General features: G+C 34.9%; 1 protein-coding gene across 6 annotated transcripts in view; it reads left to right on the forward strand.

Annotated features, from left to right (window-relative positions):
* The window catches only part of FMR1 (fragile X messenger ribonucleoprotein 1), a 34,567-nt gene that overhangs the window by 8,348 nt on the left and 4,303 nt on the right, over positions 1-21,916 (forward strand). For 3 of the 6 annotated variants that reach the window (XM_074147212.1, XM_074147208.1, XM_074147211.1), the window contains exons 2-14: positions 323-375; positions 1,443-1,536; positions 2,550-2,621; positions 2,898-3,046; positions 4,090-4,183; positions 4,274-4,390; positions 8,892-9,062; positions 9,196-9,274; positions 12,167-12,276; positions 15,910-15,996; positions 18,220-18,415; positions 19,724-19,903; positions 21,249-21,331. In XM_074147212.1, the coding sequence (XP_074003313.1) occupies positions 323-375; positions 1,443-1,536; positions 2,550-2,621; positions 2,898-3,046; positions 4,090-4,183; positions 4,274-4,390; positions 8,892-9,062; positions 9,196-9,274; positions 12,167-12,276; positions 15,910-15,996; positions 18,220-18,415; positions 19,724-19,903; positions 21,249-21,331 (1,485 nt within the window). The remainder of the gene's footprint in view (positions 1-322; positions 376-1,442; positions 1,537-2,549; positions 2,622-2,897; positions 3,047-4,089; positions 4,184-4,273; positions 4,391-8,891; positions 9,063-9,195; positions 9,275-12,166; positions 12,277-15,909; positions 15,997-18,219; positions 18,416-19,723; positions 19,904-21,248; positions 21,332-21,916) is intronic. The other 3 variants (XM_074147210.1, XM_074147214.1, XM_074147213.1) reach the window with 2 other exon arrangements.

The raw sequence follows: 21,916 nt of genomic DNA on the forward strand, positions 1-21,916 counted from the left end.
AAATTTTATTCATAAAACTATTCTGAATGATCTGGTGATTTGTTAGTAACCTTTCCCATTACTTATAAAAAGTAGGAGTCCACGTATAGCTCAGGCATTCTGTCTGTGTATCAGTACACTGGCAGTCATGAACCCAAGGAGGTTATTGGCTTTTGGTATGCGTTTTACATAAGTCTGTTGCAAAATTTGAAAGGCTGACTTGAAAGCATACTTAAATTTTGAGTTTCTTCAATATCTGTGAAAGGAAGGTGTTGTACAGGTTTAAAATTATTTTTTAAAATATCCATAAGTAGACCATAATTATACCTTTTTTCTTACACAGGCATTTGTAAAGGATGTGCATGAAGATTCTATAACTGTTGCATTTGAAAACAAGTAAGTATATTGCTATGCTATAGGTATAAATGATAGAGTATCAACCTTGCATTTGATTAACCTAAATATAACTTAATAATATAGAGTAGCATCTCTTAGATACTCTAAGCTTGGTGCTAGCATGTTTTAGAATGGTGTTTGGTATTTACTATGTTGTGACACTTCTGTATAAATACTTTTAATTGTTTAAATATTTTTAAGTACAAAACTATAGCAACATGGGTTGTGTTGGGATGTTCTTACTGAATTTATGTTGTGACAACCCATGTTTGAATAAGACAGCAGTGATACCCTGACTTCCCCTTTCTCATGTGAATGGCTTATTTTAGGTTTAGCAGATTACATTATTACAAAATTTGATTTATAGATAAGTGATTTTCTAAGCTAGAAATGAAAAGGTGTTCATTGCCCATCGTTTAAGGGCATAAAAAGTTAAACTTCTATTATGCCATTTAACTCACTTTTCGTTTCCTTCAGGAAGGAAATAACACACTGCTATATGCTTTTCACTGTAAATCTTTGTTATGGCCTCATGTGTTGATTTTTGAAAGTTGTTTTCTAGTTTCTTTAAAAATAACGTGTACTTGTCATGCTCTTTTTATCCAGTCTCTGTTAAAGAAACTGAAAATTAAAACTGTGTTTAGTCTGAATCCTAATCAAGTTTTCCTGGTCTATAGCTGTTAAATTACCAAAGAAAAAACAGGCTTATTTTGAAGGAAGTGTCCAAATATGTTGTGAAATGTTTGTTAACCTGCATTTTTAATGTTGGGGTTAAAACCTATAACTGTAGATAGAGTAAAAACTGCTGCTGGAAGATTCAAAACAGCACAGGCTTTTCCTGCCTTTATGCTTGGAAAAAAAAAATCATTACTTTATTAAGATGCTTAATGGTCATTTAGGTGTGTTTCTTGTTATATATACATTGGATCACATTACCTTCAATACTTGTGTGCACAAAAGCTCCACAAAAGTTAAAAATTTAAAATTAATGGATTGAAAACGCTTCTGACTTCTATTTACAAAGAAGGTGAAAATGTTTAGGCTATTCACTGTGTTTTTATTTATAGCTGGCAACCAGAGAGACAAATACCGTTCCATGATGTGAGGTTTCCACCACCCGCAGGCTATAATAAAGATATAAATGAAAGCGATGAAGTAGAGGTATGTATGCTCCATTAACAATATTTGTTTTGAGAAGTGAGAAAACTCAGGGTGAAAAATGTCAGCCAAGCCAGTGGAAGGCTTGCCTCTCTTAGAGGAACTTTTTTTGGTTCCAAGTACTACATAAAATGCAGTGTCAAGCATGTAATCAAAAGATATTTTGACAGTTGTAAACCATACAGCTGTTTTGGAATTCCATGTACCAAGACCTCGATGCTGATTTACAAACATGATCAGCGTTTCTTTGATTACAGATCAGTTCTTTATCAGAACTGAATTAATCTAGAAATAAATGCTGGGCGGTAGTTCTTCAGCACTAAGTTAATAATGTCTATATTGCCAAAATTTCAAGCTGAATGAGATAAGTTGTATTATTTGTGTGTGTACATAAAATATAAAAAAAATGTGTATATGTAAATTTTTGTGTCTATGTTTAGAGACTGGCTTTAATACAGGACATTCTTAGAACTCCAAAATTTATTTTTATAATTACTTTTAAAAAGAGACCTTTCAAGATTTACATTTTTCTTGCATGGTGTTCAAGTTTATTTTGATTTGAAAGATAAGAAAATGGCAAAACTTCTTTGGTGTGGCTGATGTCATATATGTGCTAAAGGAGTGTAGGTATGTGTCCCCTCCACGCACTGGTAGGACCTCATCAGACCTACACACAATTAGAAATATTGTTGACTAAGTATTAACAGATGTAAAAGGCTGAATTATCTCCCTTCTGACTGCATGCAAGACTGAAGCAACTAATGCTAGTAGATTGGGTAGAATATTATTTATCTGTACAGTCTTATATACATAATTTTATATCCTACCTGTATTTGCAATAGACGTTTCAGCTGTTACATGCTTGTTACGGAGTGCTTAGATTAGAGACTTTACGTACCAATGTATTTTGCTGGATTTTGTTCTTACAGCAGAGTTCCAGATCATACTAGTTACTGTTAGCTGTTGTGATGTCTTTTAAGATTGCTACACATGAGTAACGTATGTATTTTGTTTAGGTTTATTCCAGGGCAAATGAAAAAGAACCCTGCTGTTGGTGGTTGGCTAAAGTGAGAATGATAAAGGGTGAGGTAGGAATATGCATATATACATATATATTTTTTAAAATATTTATTTATACTTTTTTCTTATGTTGTGTTTTTATATTGATGTGTACAGTGTTGTTAACCTGTGCCTCTTCATTTTCCAAAAATTTATTGATTGGAACTGTTACAGTTACCATTAACTTCAACCTGAAAAGTTCAGATTTGACTTGTACAGTTAACAAGTGTCTTTCACTTAATAGTGTAATGTTCACTCTTGTCGTAAAATGTGTGGCTTGGATGATTTTATTATTTTTATATCAGTTCTACGTAATAGAATATGCAGCTTGTGATGCTACATACAACGAAATTGTCACAATTGAACGTTTGAGATCTGTGAACCCCAATAAGCCCGCAACAAAAGATACTTTTCATAAAATCAAACTGGCAGTTCCAGAAGATTTAAGGCAAATGTAAGTACAAGTGTTTCTTTCTAACCTGTTTCAAAATGTGGGTAACCTCTTGAGCCAGAGACAAGAAGGAATAAAAATGCTTTTTACTGCTCTAGAATAACTTAAAATTTTTCATGTAAGAATGTAGAAAATACAAATGTGGACATGCTCATACTTCAGAAATAGAGAAGATGATTTTTAAAATGCAGTTTAGTCCAGGAGGAGGAAATACTTCCTTTGAGGTTTTAAGTTTTTTGTGCAGTATAGGATAAGTCTTTGTCAACTTTATTGATCATTTTCTAGTGGTCATTGGTAGAGTATCTGGCAGTCTACGCAAGTTGATATTTAATGACAAATGAAAACGCTGCCTTATATTGTAGGGTGTAAGGTGTTTTGATGATGGCTGTGGAAATAGTTGTGCGATAATCAAGCCTCCCATAGTATGATACAGAAACAACTAGTTTTGTTTTAGAACATGGGCATTTCATTCTCATGTAAATATAGCTCTGAAACTCAGATTAATACTGACTCCCCTTTTCTAGCTTCAGATCACTTTCTGTTTTTTTAGAGATGTGTGTTATTGCCTCAGTGTGGAATAAATTATAAATTCAGGTTAAACTAATAACACTAACTTCAGAAATTCTATCACCAAGTAGCAAACAGACAGAAGAAGCCTGAATAAGCAAAATACAGCATGAGATGATCATAAGGTCATTAGAATGCTGCAGTGGTTACAGTGAAGTCACACATACTGATTTATGGTGTGTTTGAAATTTTGCACTTGCTGACTTTAACGATTATAGCTCTTTAATGTAGTTTTGCCTAACTGTTTTATTTCATAGATGTAGATACAGAAAACTTCTGAAATATTTCTAATCCTACTCATGTAAAAGAAAATTGATTATAATAAAGGATGATAACATAATAAAATAATACCTGCATTAAAAGGGAGGAGTTGGATATATTTGATTAGATTTTTTTTGTATTAAGAAATTAATCTTTTTGGCTATGAACCATAAATGTAGCAGTTATTATTTTTGACTTTGTGGTGTTTGTATTTGTAGGTGTGCCAAAGAATCTGCACATAAGGATTTCAAAAAAGCAGTTGGAGCTTTTTCTGTAACATATGATTCTGAAAACCACCAGCTTATTATTTTGGTAAGTACAAGTGTCTAACCGTACCATTGGCAATGGCTTGTTTCAGAAGTTCGTGTGTAAACCACTGTGTTTTCTTTATTAATAATTTAGTCAATCAATGATGTAACAACAAAGCGGGCAAATATGCTGATTGATATGCACTTTCGAAGTCTTCGTACCAAGTTATCCCTGATACTGAGAAATGAAGAAGCTAGCAAACAGCTGGAGGTAAGTTATTTGTTTTCCCTAAAGTACCTTGAGTTTAAAAAAATAAAACAGCAACAAAAACTCTCTACCCTTTTGCTTTTTATAGCTGGTAGGACTTGCATTAGGGTGAACGTAATTTTTATGTACTGGTACTATTCTTGGTGTTAAATAGAGGCAGATTGAGATGTAACCTAGCAAAGAGGTTTACAGTTAAAGGGCCTGTTTTTGCAAAGACTCAGTTTTATCCAATCCCATTTTATTCAGCAGGATTTTGTGTGGGATTAAATGCAAATATATATACACACATTTTTCCATAGTTTGAAGCATAAAATAACTAGCCATTGTTGGATGAATAGTGCCACATATTTGTTAGCTTTGAATTACTATTTTTAAAAATAGATGGGAGTTATATGGCATGATACTGAGGTGGACAAGAACTGGATCTTGCAAAACAACACAGTGAAAATGAGAGATGGAAGGGGTCAGACTCCTGATGGTAGTATGTATGAAGGGATGGGTTTGTCTGTAGATAAAATATTAGAAAATCATCTTAAAGCAGATACAGCTTCTGATATTCTTGTGACTGGAGAGTGGGTGTTGACTGGCAAGAAGCTTGACTCATACGTGTCCATGGGAAAAAAGAAAAAGCATAGAGTAGAGTTAGCAGAAGAGAGCAGAAAAAAAAAAAGCAGAGAGTAGGCTAGGAAATAAGCAGATCTTTAGACAGTAGAATTTCTTCATGTTTTTTCTCCTATCTACAAATCAGGAAAAGAAAAAGCAACGTTTCTGAAAACTTTAGATGTCAAGAACTAGAAGTACCACTGGAATGATTGTAATTCAGTTTTACATGGGTGTGTACCAGCTCTGTTACTTAAAAGCCAGTTTCATTTCCCCCTCACCCTAAGGGTGACATCTGTTTGGTTTTAGTTTGAAGTGGGCTGTGGTGTTAGTAATTCAGGCCTCTTGTATCCAGTAGGTGTACTCGCTGTTACAAGAAGTTCTTTCTTCTGTTCTTCTCTTTTTAGTCTTGATTTCAATATTTCAGAACTGTAATCCGAATTTGTTGGGGTCTTGATTTTTCTCAACACCAAGAAAGGACCAGTTTCTTCTCATTGGTGTTCCTTCTTGAACACCCCACCCTAGCGCTTCAGTAATCTGTTCTTCTCCATCTTCCTCCAGAACTGACAATCGTGTGGGCAGTTTACCTCTTGAAGTGCAAAGTATTATTTTGGAGGTGGGAAGAACAACAGCCTCTATAGAGCTAATTCTCTTTACATGCCCCCACAAATGCATGCAGCAGCAGCTGTTGTCATTGATTCTTTTCCCAATCTGAATCTTGGATTCTTGGTGTCGTTGTAAGGCTGAACTTTTTTGCTGCTGGGAAGGACTTGAGAACTTGATTTGGTTCTCACTAGAAAACTGTTATTGGACTTTAGTTAGAAGTGAAGGTTGTGAGATAAGTATGTATGGTTATAATTTGCTTGACAGAGGTTGGCTGGTATATTTCATGTTGGCATTTGTTTCCTGTACTTATAAAAATCAAGTTCAACCAAACCTGAAAAGAAAAGCTTCAGATAGAAATCATGAGTATGATTATTTATTTTTTTTTACTGTTGAGACACTGATGTACAAACAGACTGCATGTGTCTATCTGCAGAAGAAATGTTTAGTGAGCACTTCGGGCTTTACTGCATTATGATTAATAGTTCATTGTTTCCATGAAACTCTTTTTTGTGTCTTTCTCTCTGAATTCTAAATATCTGCCATTCTTTTCTTCTGCATGTTTTACCTTTCTTGCTTTCTTGAGCCGTAATTACTAGACTGGCTTCTTTTTTTTTGTTTTATCTTTACATTTGTTGTATCTTGTACCTTCTTTCTGCATATTAGCTTCTTGACTTGCAGGGCTCTACTTCTCAAATGTGGCTTTTAGAGCATCAAGTAAAATCATTTTTTTTGTTTGTTTGTGTTCTCTCTCAGTAGAAGTCTTAGTTGTTATTTTGACTTACTAGAAAGCCTGAATTACAAGTGTACTTTTGTGTTCTGCTTTGTACTTTATTCAAGTGCAATTCAGTCATGGCCTCTAAGTAGGTATTAATACATTATTTGCATAGCTGTTTCTTACTTATTTGTTGGAGGGAAGTAGAATACAGAATTTCCTATGTATAAATAAAATACATTTTGTAATACATAAATTACAGGAAGGCTAATGATTTTTTAGTACAAGCAGTATAACTACAGTTGGACTGTCATAGCCAAGGTCCCCAGTGACGGTGTAGCTTCGTGTTTCCTATGTAGTGTAAATGGCTGTGTTAACGACTGATCAATTGACTTGATCATCCTGTTCTCCACTCACATGTAGTAGGTCTGTAAGAGATGTCAACTAGTAAATCAGCATTTGCATTATTTGTTAGAATGTAGATCTGTGAGCATTTAAAATAATGTTTACTTTCCGAGTTGTCTGCAGTCTAGTTAATAGTGGTTCATGGAGCTCCCTGACGATATGAAATATTTCATGACATTTGGACACTTGTACCACTGTCTACTGTAGCCAATTCTCTGACAGTGATTTAACACAGGATATTTATCAACAGCTTTAAGCAGGAGTGGGTCAGATAACAGTAGCAGTTTAGCTGGGAAGAAGTAGGGCTTACTGTGGGCACTTTCTTGATGTTTTCTCAACCTCTGTAGGGCCTCGTATTGCTGAGGTTAAACTGCTAATTTAAAATTTGCTTGTATATGTCTTCACACATCTTAGAACTTTGATTGCAATGCAGAAACACGTATAGGATTATATATTTTGGCTCTGGAAAGATTGTATATAGATTTCTTTTTTCTTCCTTGCAAATACTCTTTTCATTTTGCTTAATAGATTATCACAGTTAGAAATTCTCTGTCTTCTCTCAATGCATTAAACTACTGTTAACTTTCCTGAGTTCTGTTATGCTCAGACGCTTGTGGATAGCATCCACGTTTTTATGTAGGAATTTTACTCATTATGGTAAATACTGACTTTTTTACACATACAGTATTTGCTCTTCTCTGTAGCTTTAAGTACTGTAACTTCCTTTTAAATGTATGACAACTTCATTATCATAAACAATATTTTGTTCTGTATGTTTATATCTTACTGAGTTCTCTCCATATGTTTCTTGTAGTTCTCAGGGTGACCAAATTTAGTGATTTTCCTGTTTCATCTATAGCACAAGCTTCCTATAAGAAAACTACCTGGTTTTTTGAAAGCTTGAACAGGCTATACAGGAGAAACTTATCAGTCATTGTTTTAGTCTTTTTAAATGTGTTTTTGAAAAAAAGTGTCCACTTCTTTCCCTACTTGCTTGACAGGTTGTGAACTGCATGCAATTCAGCATTTCCCAGGTGTTTTTCCTTGCACTCTTGAGGTCTGTTCATGCTAATAATCTGAGCCACCTGGGACTGACAGGCTGTTCATACCAATGCAGGGTTGTATGGGTGTCAAGGAAATCTAAGCTTCTTGCATGTTTGAGTATTTTCAGCACCACTGAACTCCACACTGTACTACAAAATAGTTCTCAATCTTTCCTCTCTTCCCAGCTGTCTTCTGAAGAGAAGAAGCTTGCTGTGCGGTGGAAGCTTTATACTATTAAGAAAATAATGAAATTGTATTTTACGTATGGGCATGTATATGCATACTTGTGCATCAAATCAGAGCTTACTAATGTAGTACACTTGAAAGCTCAGGACTGCTTTCAGAAATTGTTTACTTTGGTCGTTACAGTTTGTTTGGGTTTTTTTTCCCGTTTCACACATTTTTTTGCAAGTTTTATCCGGGTTTCTAGTGCTACTTTTTCAGTTACTTGGAAGATCCTCTTCCAGATCCAGAAGTTGGTTTGAATTTTGTTGGTTTTTCTTTTTATTATTATCTTATTTCATATAGAATATGCTCATTAAGATTCTGTAAGCCATTTTGTATTGTTTGGTTACACCATAACAGTTGCATGTAAAGGTGCATGTAAAGGTGATGAGAGTTGCAAAACAGTAACCAGGTGTTTAATTTGAGTGTAACTGAGCCTTAAATATGTGATTGAAACTTGTTCTAATAATAGTCTTTAGTCATTGCTATTTCTATCTCATTTTTGTGTCCAGTGCTTGAGTTGTTGCTGTTTCTTCCTACCTGTTGAACGGGTGCAGTTTTTTCTCAGAGATCATAGTGTTTGCTTTGATAATCAACACAGCTACTATTTTACTAACCTACAGGAATGCCGTCTTACTTATTAACACTTGATAGCTGTAGATATTCTGTGGTAATTCAAAAGACAGAGTTGTCGACACAGCTAGAGGCTAGCCTTATGTTAATATTTTAAAGGTGATATTAGGACTTCTTCAGAAGACTCCCCATTGTTTTTGAAGTGAAAATAACTGTCAAAAGGATTGATTAAAATAAAAAGTAGGCTAAATACCTGACTAAAGAATCGGCTCTAAATTTATGTTGATTTCTTTCTCCAGTGTACTAAAAATCAAACTAAACTAATGTATTTTTCTTCAGAGTTCTAGACAACTTGCATCACGATTTCATGAACAATTTGTTGTACGTGAAGACCTAATGGGTTTGGCCATTGGCACTCATGGTGCTAATATTCAGCAAGCCAGAAAAGTTCCTGGAGTGACTGCTATTGATCTTGATGAAGATACTTGCACATTCCATATTTATGGAGAGGTAAGTTCCCTTCTTTCACGATTCAAAAAACAAAAACAACAAACAAACAAAAAACAAAAACAAACCCCCCAAAAAACCAAACCCAAAACCTTGGGAAAACAGGTCTCATTTCTCATACATTTATCTGTTTTAGGATCAAGATGCAGTGAAAAAGGCAAGAAGTTACCTTGAATTTGCTGAAGATGTCATACAAGTCCCAAGAAATTTAGTAGGTATGTCAATTCTGGAGGCTGTCTGATAGTAAGGAAAAATGCCTTGAGAGAATTGTATTTTACTTCTAGAAGTGTGGCAGGGTAAAACTTTGAAGAAGTTCCCTTTGTGAAAGGGTTCTAGGTGGTACAGAGTTTTGGGGTTTTGGGCTTTTTTGTTTTGTTTTCCAGCTCAGTGCAGAATTTTTACAGACACATTTACCTTCAGTACATTCTAAGAAATTACCTCCTGGTTTGCAGTTTAGGGATATCTTAAACTAGAAGCAATATGCTGATGCTTAAATAAAAAGTAGAGTAGCTTCTGAATTGAGCCAAAGAATTAAATTACGTCCTCCAAAGATGTCCAGAGATCAGTTCAGTTCTACAACAGTTGAATCTGTAGTCTCATATTTTCCTAGTATATTTTGGATCATTTCTTTGACTTGTATTTGTCTCTTTTCCTATCCTTTCACATCTGAAATACAGTTTGTTTAGAAGCAGCACTGTGGGACGAACTGAACGCCTAGTTAAGGTACCCAATGATCAAGAAAATAACCCAAAGACAATCTAATAGATTTCCGTTATCAAACACCCTTAAAGTCCTCAGAAATGCATGCAACCCTTACGTGTGTGGGGAAATCTTTTAGTGAGCTTTTGATGCTACAAAGCAACTTAAAAATACATGGCTTAATTAAATAGACAAGAAAAGAACAGGAAAAATACTATACAGTATAACATACCACTAAAAGCAAATACTTTAATAGGTTGTCAAGCAATGTATGAAAGCTGGTGTTGGAATAGTATGAAATTCTGCAATGGGACAAGTAAATGCAAATATGCTACCTACAGCTCTTGGAATTGATTTAAATACAGTAGCTTTCCCTTCCCCACTTCCTCCTGATTCTATTGGTGGTTAGTAAAAATTATAAACTGCCATCATTATTTTAACTTGATGGTTTAATTTTTCTTTTTTTCTTCTGTTTAGAACTGCAATTATTTCTGTTTTGGCAGTTTTTCACTTCAACTTTGCTTCTTTGCCTGGATCCTTTAGAATATAAAATTGGCTGAACCGTATGTTATAACCAAAATAAGCTATGTTTGGTAATTTGCTTTTTAAAATTTCTAATGATTTGCCACACAACTAAATAATTTGTTTTAAATAGGCAAAAGGCTTTTTTCCTTTTACTATATTATTGATATGCTGAATTTTTTTATCTAAAAAAAAAAATCAAATGTCTACGTAGTTATCCTTTTAAAAATGTGAAACTGAACAAAACCAAAACAATAACAAAAAAGCCACTCAAGATGTTACTTTTTTAAAAGTCTGTATGGAAAATTATAACCTGAAATATAGGATAAAAATATATGCATGCAGTTCTTACATAAAAATCTTTAAGAATAATTATGTAGCTGAATTCAAACTATTTCAAACAAAACTCAAATATTTAAAAAGATGTATTTCTTCCATTGGGACAACCAATGTAAGATACTTTCTTTTCGGTTTTGTGGGTTGTTTTTTTTTTGTTGTTCGTTTGGTTTACCTGACTCTTTTTAAATCACTGCCAAGGCTTTTTTACATTTATTATTAAGCTGCTGTTACATTTGCTCGTGTTGTATAATGGAATAAAGTAATCAGAAGAAGCTTATGACTTTCAGAGCAGCCTTTGTTATCAAGGAAGAACTTACTGGCCATCTTTTGTCATGTTTTCTGCAAATACATAAGATTTTAAAACTCATTGTAGAAAAATTGAAACACAAAAATGAAAATTTACTTAGCTTTGAACAATAGGAACAATGTCCCATGTGATTAAAAGTGGATTTTAATTTGCTCTTCATAGATTAATTGTATCGGCAAAACAATAGTTGTCATAAAGGCAAAAAGTATTGAATTCATTTCAATGAAGTGCCTGTGAAAAAGGTCACTTTTTAGGTTTTCCAGCAGTTTTGTTAAAAAAAAAATCATCTTTTTCTGTTACATGCAGAAAACATCTTTTACATCACTCTCTAAGCTTTTTTGTAATGCTTTGAGTGAAGGATGTGGCCTTTCCTCACTACCTTCCAAGTAGCTCAGTTTTTCTTTCCATTTTTGGACAGCAAGTTATTTTGCTTAGGTTGGAGAGAACTAAAGTTTTCATTTTCATTGTCTCAAATTAGAATGTCTGGCTCTGAAGACAAATGTATGCATTACTGGCATTGCAGTATAATGTATTTTTATCTTTGACTTTTTAATGTATTATAAGCTATTTTCAAATATCTGCAAAAACAAAGCTCTGCTTCAGAGAAGAGAATTTTATGTCTTGTTCAAACAGTGTCTTCGGTAGTATCAAAACTTCATCAACTAAAATTTTTGTGAACAAACTAAGACTTTTGCTTTGTTCTCTACCCAAAAGGTAGTTATAGCAAATGTTAGGACTTTGTAAAAGGGGGTTTTGTTTTTATTTGTGTTATGTTTTTTTTAAAATACAACCAGCAATGTTTATTTGTAAACCACTGAAATTATTTTAAACCTAACAAAGCAAATAAGCATGCAAGATACAAATATTTCTGTAATCAAGATGTGTAATTCCAAATTTTATACAAAGGTAAGGCGTTTGTGCTTTGAATTTCCTTTTCTTCTCTTAAAGGAGCTTTGAAAAAGAAGGGAACTCTATTCAGTAGCAAACTTCTTTATTAAAGTACCTTGCTTTCTGTATGCTGCAGCGGTTGCTTTGGAACATTACCAAAGTTAATGCCCCAAGCTTACTTAGGTGTTTTAGTTCATGGCTTGTTAACTAAATCTTTGTTGTGGAGTATTAAGTCATTTTTGGCAAGTTCTTGCACTGATGTTAAATACTCTTGTGTAATTAGAGTATAGTAATACTCTCAGGTTTGGGGAAAAACCCTAAAGGTAAAATGTTCTATATGTTCTTTCTGTAGGAAAAGTAATAGGAAAAAATGGAAAACTGATTCAGGAGATAGTGGACAAATCTGGTGTTGTAAGAGTGAGAATTGAGGCGGAAAATGATAAAAATATTCCACAAGAGGAGGTATGTTTTCAGTTAATGTTATTTCTGTATGTGTTAAATGGTGGTTGTATTCCACGCAGTGATAAAATAAATTCTTCCTTGTGTTGTTGTAGTGGTAAGATACAGTTTTGATTAATGTATGTTTTCCTGATGGAATCTGTATTTCCCTATTAATGCTGATGGGCATTTTTGTATAAATTTGGCTTGTTATCTGTGTTTAAAAAATACTTTGTGAAATATTTTGGTGCTGCACCTTCTTAGAGATTTAATTTTATTCCTGTTAAAAGCAGTGACACTTTCCCAGCACTTGTTAAGCTGTAAATAAGTATATGTGAAGCTCACTGTTTTCATTCATTAGTTTGCTTTGAGTTCAACCTCTTAGGGTTTTTCCTGGTTTAAATTCTTACCAGTAATTTCTTATATTGCAGTGAAAAGCTTGTGCTCTATGTATAAACCTCTTTTTTAAAAAAATGTTATCTAAATTCACAATAGCCTGTAATTGTAACCTAAATAAAAACACGGCATGAACAATGTGATACTCTGGGTTTGCAGAGGAAGGCTATCAGCCTCGTAAAGGGCCTTAATGAAATCTTGCATGTTGTAATTTGAGGTGCTTTTATGTGGGGCTGTGTTGAGGGGAAAGGTTGCAGGTTTGCAGGAAAAGCTTCAGGCATGAAGCTTTTAACATCTCAATGCAAAAAGTATCCCTGCAATTTCAAATGTAAAATGTGCTTACGGAAAACTGAACTGTCTTAAATATACCTGGAAATCTAAATATCTACAAGGTAAGGAACCTTTGCTACTTTGAATAAGAAAGGAAACGCATCTCTTGAACCCTTACATTCTTGCTTGAGTAGTTACTTCATTTTTTTTGTATTATCACTGTAAAACCATTGCTGAAGACCCACAGTCCAACTTCTGTCTTTCTGTAAATGGTGGCTAAGCAATTAGGGTTTTTTTTACCACTTTACTAGTTTACGTCTCTCTGAAAAGGTAAAATAGTCAATGTTTAGATTTAAAGGATTCACTCCCATGTCATATTTAATTTCTAATGATAAATTCTTGCAGCATAAAATTATTAAACTAGCTCAATAAGCAAGAGGGTGCTGTTATCACTGCAGGCTAAAGCTTTAAACATTTTTAATGTGTTAGCATCTGGAATAATAGAAGAGTAAAAGAGCAGGTAGTCAGGGCTGCAGTTAGTATGTCAGGCTTTCTTTTTTTTCTTCTGGCTTGAAAAAGCTTATTTGTTGATGTTCTTCAAAATGGGCTTCTAAAGATTAACTTGAAAGCTTTTTTTACCAGCCCAGCTCTGCACTCACACTTCTGTTTTACCTGTTATGACATTGCTAACACTGGCATTGCTTACACTGCTTCACATATTAGTAGTGTCATACCAGGAGCAACAGAGAAATCTGAGATCAAATCTTGGCATGTAAGATTTCTTGTGAGTTTATTTGTATTTTATTTTTGAAATAAATGTACGTTAATCTTCCCAGGTGTGAACTTTGCTATTACAGCCCTTCTCTTTGTAAAGTACAGTAGTTTCAATTTTAAATTTTAATACAGCATTGGCTTCTTTTCCTTATGACTAAGATGTTAGACTGCTGCCCATCAATTTTAGGTGCAATTTCATAGCTCCCACGATTTTATAACAGGATCTTCAGGGCTTTCATCTTCTTAAAGCGAGATAGGTACTGTTTGCTGTAGTAGTATATATTATTTTGATCTGTAAATTTCTTACGCACATAAGGTCTGCTCAGTATTCAGCACTGAAACTAAGTTGAAGATTGGTACTCTTGCTTTGAAGACAGAAATAAGGTTCAGCAACTAAGCACTTTGATGCTAAATGGCTTGACATGGCTAAAATTGCTTGACATTGTTACCAGCTCATATTCTTAATAGTTGGCATTGCTATACCTAGAATCCACTGCTGAAAGCAACAAGCCATTTCCTTAAATGCCTTTTTTAAGTCAGTTGTTTTATGATCTTTTAATAATTGATACTATGTGCTAGTTAATGCCAGTTTAGTAGAAATTTCATTACTCTTTATCAGGGTGCATTAAATATTTATGAAACTTAAAATATCCCAGATAATAAAACATTTCAGCCAACGATGCCTGTGGCTAAAGGTTTGCTAATGCTCATGAAAGTTAGTGTTAAGGTTTCTTAGGGTCAGAGGATTGTGTCATTATTTTTTTCCTTGTTATTTAATGCAGATGTGTAAGATCTAACCAAAGTTGCTTGCATGTAAAATTTGAAAAAAAAACCAAAAAAAAACACCACCACAACAAAACCCAAACCAAACAAACCCCAAAAAAGAGACAAACTGTAGACTTGCCACTCCTAGGACTCCTAGGGAACCTCAGTATACTCTGTGTGTATTATTTTTTAAGACATTTGTGACTCAAATCGCTTTTGCAAAAAAACCTACTTTGGAATGCAGCCCTGTAAAGGGTATCCCTAAAGTGAAAATCAGAGGTCATGATGAAATACCAAACCAAAATTTAAATTCCACAGGTGTAGCCAAGCTCTGGGTCTGCAGTGGTATAGGTTTCAGCAGCTTGAGACTTACAGGTTGACTTGTGCAGTCCACAGTGAAGCTCGTACTGCCATGGTGAGGCTGCAGCTGGTACCAGAGTCAAGTAGTTTAAAGCTCCTTGGGTCTGTGTGGGCTGCAATCACACTTCCGAAATGCTGCATAGACCTATTTTAGTGTCAGGAGTTCTGGTGTGGAAATTGTCTTTATATCTGTCTAGTTGTTTTCAGCACTTACGGTCCTTTTTAGGTAGATTTCTTGGCCTGCTTTGGCTGCTTAAGTTAGTCTTTAGATATTTTATCTCCAGGTGTCGTAATTTCAGGCATTAGAATTCCCAGCTTTACATTTTTCAGGTATTTGTTGCATTGCTTAAATAAAATCCTTGAAAGGTAAAAGAAATCTAAGTTAGCAATCATTACCTGAAATACTAACTCTTATTTCTGGGATATTTTTGTTTGCCTTTTACAAATTGAACTATCCTCAAGAACAATCAAGTTTTGTTTTATGACACGGTGTTAACTTGATTTACTTTTTTAAAATATCAAAGGTTTTTTTACTGATGTGTAGCCTAAAAGAACCTGGTATGAGAGAGCAGGTGTGATCAGCAAAGGTGGTATTAATTTTGAAGGGAGGAAATCTGAAGTGTTTTGAATTGACTTTTTTTGTTAACGTGTTCAGAAAAATAAACGTTGGCATTCTGATGCATACGATCTAATTTTTCTTTATTAAAAAAAGCTCTTTGCGTGTGAGGGTGGTGAAGCACTGGAACAGGTTGCCCAGGGAAGTTGTGGATGCCCCATCCCTGGAAGTGTTTAAGGCCAGGCTGGATGGGGCTTTGAGCAACCTGGTCTAGTGGAGGTGTCCCTGCCCATGGCAGGGGGGTTGGAACTCTATGATCTTTAAGGTCCCTTCCAACTCTAACCATTCTATGATTCTGTGAATTGGACTACATGATCTAATCAACATCAAAATTCAAATAGACTATCTCACTCATTTTTAGATTTATGCTTATCCATGTTGTAAGAATTGCTTTCAAGTTTTGAGTAGTATGTTTGGTTCTCTTCAGTATTTGATGCCTATTCAATAACTGTAGGACTACTGTTACTGTGTTTCAGGGAATGGTACCATTTGTGTTTGTGGGAACCAAGGATAGCATCACTAATGCAACTGTTCTTCTGGATTATCATCTTAATTATTTAAAGGTGAGGAAAGTGACGCTGCTTTACCAATGGAATTTTTCTAGCAATACTCAAGACTGTAACAATAAGATGATGATCAAAGTCTGCTTGGGCCCCAAAAGGCTGTTGAAAAATTGCTGTTATAACAGGTTTTCAGTCAAAATGGGCTTCTTGTAAAGAGAAAATGTTTTATTCAAAGAACTATTAATCTGAAGGAGGGGGTGAAAAACATGTTTTTTTCAGAATGCAAAATACAAAGAAAATCTATCTCAAAAAAATACTGACAACTTAATATACAAGGAATAATCAGTCCCTCGTGTAACGCAAGTCAAGCAGGGCTCTATGCAGAGATCTTGTTTACAGTGGGCATTTCATTGTAAAACCCTGAACTTCTTTTTCTGTAGTTAATTGACATTTCATACTTCAGGATGTTTTGTAGGCAATTCAGCTTTATATGTTGTGTTTTCTCTTGGCTCCATAACTTCTCCAGTAGTCTGCAGTGCTTGTTGTCTTTCGTACATTTTTGCTTATAGCTGTTATGGCCAGGTGCTCAGTCTTTGGCAGGGCCAGATGTTAACAGTAGGGACTGCTTTGAGTTCATTTAATTAAATATATTCTTGCATCTCTTTTGAAACCTCAAGACCATTCATAATTGGATACATGTCCAGTTTGTGCAGTAGCTATCATTGAATCCTCTAGAATGCTGAGATTTCTTTATGTAGCTGAAAGAAATTTCTCAGTACAAGTATCATAGAAGTTAGAAGAAGAAACAACTTTTGTTTCTTCTACTTAGCTACTCAATAACCGTACCTTTTAATCCTGTTTGTGGAGCATTTGGATTTATCAGTGGTTTGGAGCAGAGCTACAGCAGCTATCAGGTAGTAGAGGCAGAGAAGGGACCGCATGAAAACTAGTGCTGAAAAATCAAGCTCCTTTCTTGCATGCTCGCTATTTCAGAATATAAAGACACAAACTGAGCATGCAGGGATGAGTTTGAGAAAGCCAAAGCCCATCTGGAGTTGAATGTGGCAAGGGATGTGAAGGGCAACAAAAGGGTTTCTACAGGTATATTGGCAGCAGAAGGAATACTGCAGAAAATGCAGGCCTGCTGCTGAACAGAGTAGGGAGGGAACCAAAGGAAGAGGCTGGGGTACTCAATGTCATCTTTGCTTCTTATTTTATTTTATTAATTTTATAAGACTTGTCCTAAGAATTACAAGGCCCTTGAAAACAATGGGAGAACCTGGAGCGATGACTTACCCTTCGTAAAGGAAGATTGTGTTAGGAAACATCTGGGAAAAAAGGGAGATGCGCAAGTCAGCAAGACCTGATGGGATGCATCCCTGAGTGCCAAGGGATCTTCTCAAAGTCCTGGATGGACAAGGTGACCTCCAGGGGTCCCTTCCAATATCCCACTGAAACTTTCATAAATAACTTTCTCCCTGACAAAATTTAATGGAAAAAAAAAAAAGTGACTTCCACTTTTTGGTTAGCTAGACAACATCTCAAACTTACAAAAGTATTCTCTGAATATATGACCCTGCAGAAAATTGTGTTTATCTCTTTTAGCAGTTACGTGTGGTAAGAATTGTGTGTGCTGGCTGTCTTTCTGTGTCTGAGATAAAGCACTTTGGTCTCTGCGCTTTTAGGCTTCTGCACTTCCCTGGTGTTATTCATTATAATTAAGTAGAATTTAACAGCAGTGTAACCTTTAGCCCTTTTTATGAAACAACATTATTACATCATAATTGTTTGTTAATTTTGGTATTTGCTACATGCAACAGTGTAAGAATCATCTGTTGGATCTAAAACTTTTAAATTACCATTGCTGGAAAGCTATAAATGGATGATATTACTGTGTTCAAAAATAAAGGAATGTTAGTTCCTCTGTTGAAAAATGTTTAACTTCCTTAAGGGTAAAGATCTCATAAATTTAATACCAAGGTATAGTTAATTCTGTCTCCTGAAAACAATTGATCTGAGTGCTTTGTCTTGATGTATCTTCTTTAAATGAACCTAAACTTGCCAGCTGGGCCACAGGGAGAATTGCATTGGTAACAGACAGACTTAAACATTTGAAAGTGGTTTTTTGGTAAACAAATTATTCTCAAAGTTGAGTTACTATTTGAATATTAAATAGATTATTAGTGGCAATACTTAAGTATCTGTTTCTGAGAATTGCATGTCTATAGATTCAGATGATTAAATAGTGGTTACATATGACTTGCTGTGCTTGTATTTGTGTAGGAAGTAGACCAGCTGCGTTTGGAAAGATTGCAAATTGATGAGCAGCTTCGACAGATTGGAGCTACTTCTAGGCCACCACCAAATCGTACTGATAAAGAAAAAGGGTACATGACTGATGATGGTCCAGGTCTTGGACGCGGTAGTCGACCTTACAGAAACAGAGGGCATAGCAGACGTGGTCCAGGCTATGCTTCAGGTAGGTAACTAAAACTACACTTACAGTTTTAAGAGTGGCCTATTGGTCTTTTGCTGTCTTGAAAAAGACTGGACTGGGAAACAGAGCTGTTACAACAGAAATGCCAGTTAATATTGAGGATTAATATTCAGAGATTAGGACTCTATGCTGTAGAAGATTTTCTGAAGTAAAATGCAGGGATTATATGTAATCTAAATTTATTTCCATGCAGTTCCTGTCTCTTACAGCATGCTTATGCCTTCTACATTATGAACTCTTTAGGGCAGGGATTGTTATTTTATCTGTATTTTTAAAAATTCCTAATAATAACGAGGCCTCAGTTTTTATTTGAGCCTGTAAGAGGCTATCTTAATCTAAATATTTGTAAGTGAAAATGTTGTGTAACTTAATTTGCAGAAAGAATATTTTCCTCATATTAAATTGAACTTTTACGTTTTTACTACAAGAGCATAATCACCAAAACACAGTATTCGTCTTTAAAACCTTGTGTAATTCATTAATGAATAGTTTTCAGGATTGTGGTGCTTCAGAGCAATCTGTTACTTCATTATCCATAATTTAGGTCAGCTGGTGTTTGTCCTGACTGAAAGAACTATAATATGAGCCTGTAAAGACAGTCTTAGCTTACATTCTACATGATACAAAAATAATGTGTTTTGTGCTGAAGCTGTTTTAACTATTTTTAGAAGATGAGCTCACCTGGCTGGTAACTACAGGATTACAGGCAGGGGGAAATTAGGGAAAAGAACCAGCTTTCATCAATGATGGCAATCTTTTAACTGGAAAAATTGTATTGGCCAGTTATTTTGAATTTGTTTCATTTCTAGCATTCTGACTTTGATCCTGCTGTTGCAGTGTGTGTTACAGGCTGTTTCAGGATGAAATTTTTCCTTTTCATAGAGTAGTTGCAGTGGTGAGGGGAGACAGGACAGGTTATATTCAGAATTTTCAGTTTTAAAATACGAAAGAAGGTCTAATCTATAAACTCCTTACGTTTTACTAGACTTAGTATATTTGTGTAGTAGAGTCAACAATATATTGATGACTGATAGCACCGGGTAACTGTGTATGTGTGGCACACTTATTTAACCTTGAACACACTTCTAACTTTTATTCATGTGTGTCTTTTTCAATAAGTAATATATTATACGCATTTCTGTATTATGTTACAGAGGTTGGGAGGCAAAAAATCGCAGAACTTTTTTTTAAAAAAAGGAAAATTTTTAAATATATACTTTTTTCATTCTGCTATAGTATTGTCATGCTAAGCTACACTGGCATGTTTGGATTTTTTTATCCTCTTGATAGGAACTAATTCTGAAGCATCAAATGCTTCTGAAACAGAATCTGATCACAGAGATGAACTTAGCGATTGGTCGGCAGCCCCAGCAGAAGAGGAGCGAGACAACTACCTTCGTAGAGGAGATGGGCGAAGACGTGGAGGTGGTGCAAGAGGGCAAGGAGGCAGGGGTCGCGGAGGATTCAAAGGTAAATATAGACTTAATTTTGAAGAAGAGGTCAGTGTTGGAATCCTTAAGCAAGCTCACTTCTGTCAACCTCTTGTTCTGTCATCTGCTCTAGCCTCCTAGCCATCCTGGTGGCCCTCTTCTCAGTTCTCTCTGCTTTGTCGGTATCTTAAATTGAATATTTTATTTCACGTGTTGATTGTTGAGCAGAGGGGAATAATACCTTCTTTTGACCTGCTGGCCACACTCCTCCTAACACAACCCATTGTTCAGTCAGTTGTTATTGTTGCAAGAGCACACTTGTGTCTTATTCAAGTTGTTGTCCATCAGGACAGTTTCTTTTGTGTGGAGCTGCTGCATCCAGTCAGTCTACAGTGTGTGCTATTGCATGGGGTTATCTTGGTGAAGCTGTGGGACTTGGGATTCATCTTAGAAGTTAATGAGTTTTCTGTCAGTCCATTCCTTCAGCTTGTTGAGGTCCTTGTGATGAGCAGTTCTGAACTCCAGTGTATCAAATCAGAAATGCTGAGGAGGCATTCCATCCCAGTGTCCCTTCATACGTTATATAAAGCTTCTCTTTCCTATCTAAAGAAACTAGGATAGCATTCTAAATAATTTGCTTTCCTGATATGCATCTTGACTCAAGTTTGTGGGCTGTGCCATCACACGTGGAGGTCAAGCAATCAAGCTCTAGTTTGTAAATGGTATAGAAAAATCTTTTATCGTCTTACTCATTCAATATCTATATTCCCACGTTCCTGTATTTGATTTTCATGAAACAGGATTATATAAGGTTGTAATTTGTGGTCAATGGCAAGTAAGGCAAAAGTGAGATGGGAGAACTTAAATAAGTTAAATACATATAATGAAATATCACATTATAAAATATATTTGTTTAAATATTTTTGTTTACAGCTCTACTCATTTATTGAAAATTTTTTTCAAAGTATGGGTATTGCTTAATTTAATAAGATTTTTTTTTTTTTGAAAAAAGGAAATGTGGAATTTAGCTCAAGCCATTAGAAAAAATGTGAACATGTTAAACCGTCCTGAAGTTGGCTGTGTACTTCTCTCCTATGGTTAATCATTTTGTGAGAGGTGCTTTTTCTTTAGTCAGTAGACAGTCTCTTTTGTACTGTGGTGGTTTTAAACACTGTGGTTTTGTCTACTTGGATTAATACCTGAGAACATTTTCTTTGGTGATTCTTGGCCCATAGCTTAAGAACTGTTGTTACATGTTGTTAGGAATATTTGTTTAATGGTTTTCTGCGTGAAAACTTTGAAGTCATTTCTTATTATGCTTGCCTAAATTTTAAGAAGATTATATGTGCTTTTCAAACTACTTAGATGATTAATTCTTCTTACAGGAAATGATGAACAGTCACGAACAGATAACCGTCAGCGTAACTCAAGAGATGCAAAAGGGAGAACAGCAGACGGATCTCTTGAGGTAATTTTTTTCTTATTGGAACTCTGCACTGTTTAAAATTGCATAAGTGACATATACTGACATTAGAATCTTCAAAGCTGCAAGTGACACAGTAGCCTTGTGGTTCCTTATTCCCTAATTCCCTAATCAGACCTACAAGAATTCTGTGTCATTTCGTAACATGTATGCAGGAATCTCAATTTATCAAGCTGTGTAAAGATGCAACTTCCTAATGTTAGCTTAGCTCTCCCTTTGGTTAGAACTCTGATCATGAATCCCAAGGATTTACTAACCAGCTTGATTTCAGTCTTTATTCTTACTAGCTTTTTGTTTTTAGCTTTTCTTTCTTGCTGCGTTGTGTATTGTTTGTCGCCTATATACCTGAGGGAGGAGAATCCTTAACGCTTTATATAAAGAAAGTGTGTTGTAGCCAGAATCTTCAGAATAACAAAGATTAAACTTCAGAAACTACCTTCACTACTAAATGAAACATTTGCAATTGAAGGCTATGCAGTCTAGAAAGTAAGTTTAAAATGCACATCAAGAAAATGTTCAAGTCGTATATTGAAATATTTTTTTATAACCTTAAATATTTTGTAGCCTTTT

This window comes from Numenius arquata, chromosome 5 (genome assembly GCF_964106895.1).
Source record: "Numenius arquata chromosome 5, bNumArq3.hap1.1, whole genome shotgun sequence".
Classification (NCBI taxonomy): Eukaryota; Metazoa; Chordata; class Aves; order Charadriiformes; family Scolopacidae; genus Numenius; species Numenius arquata.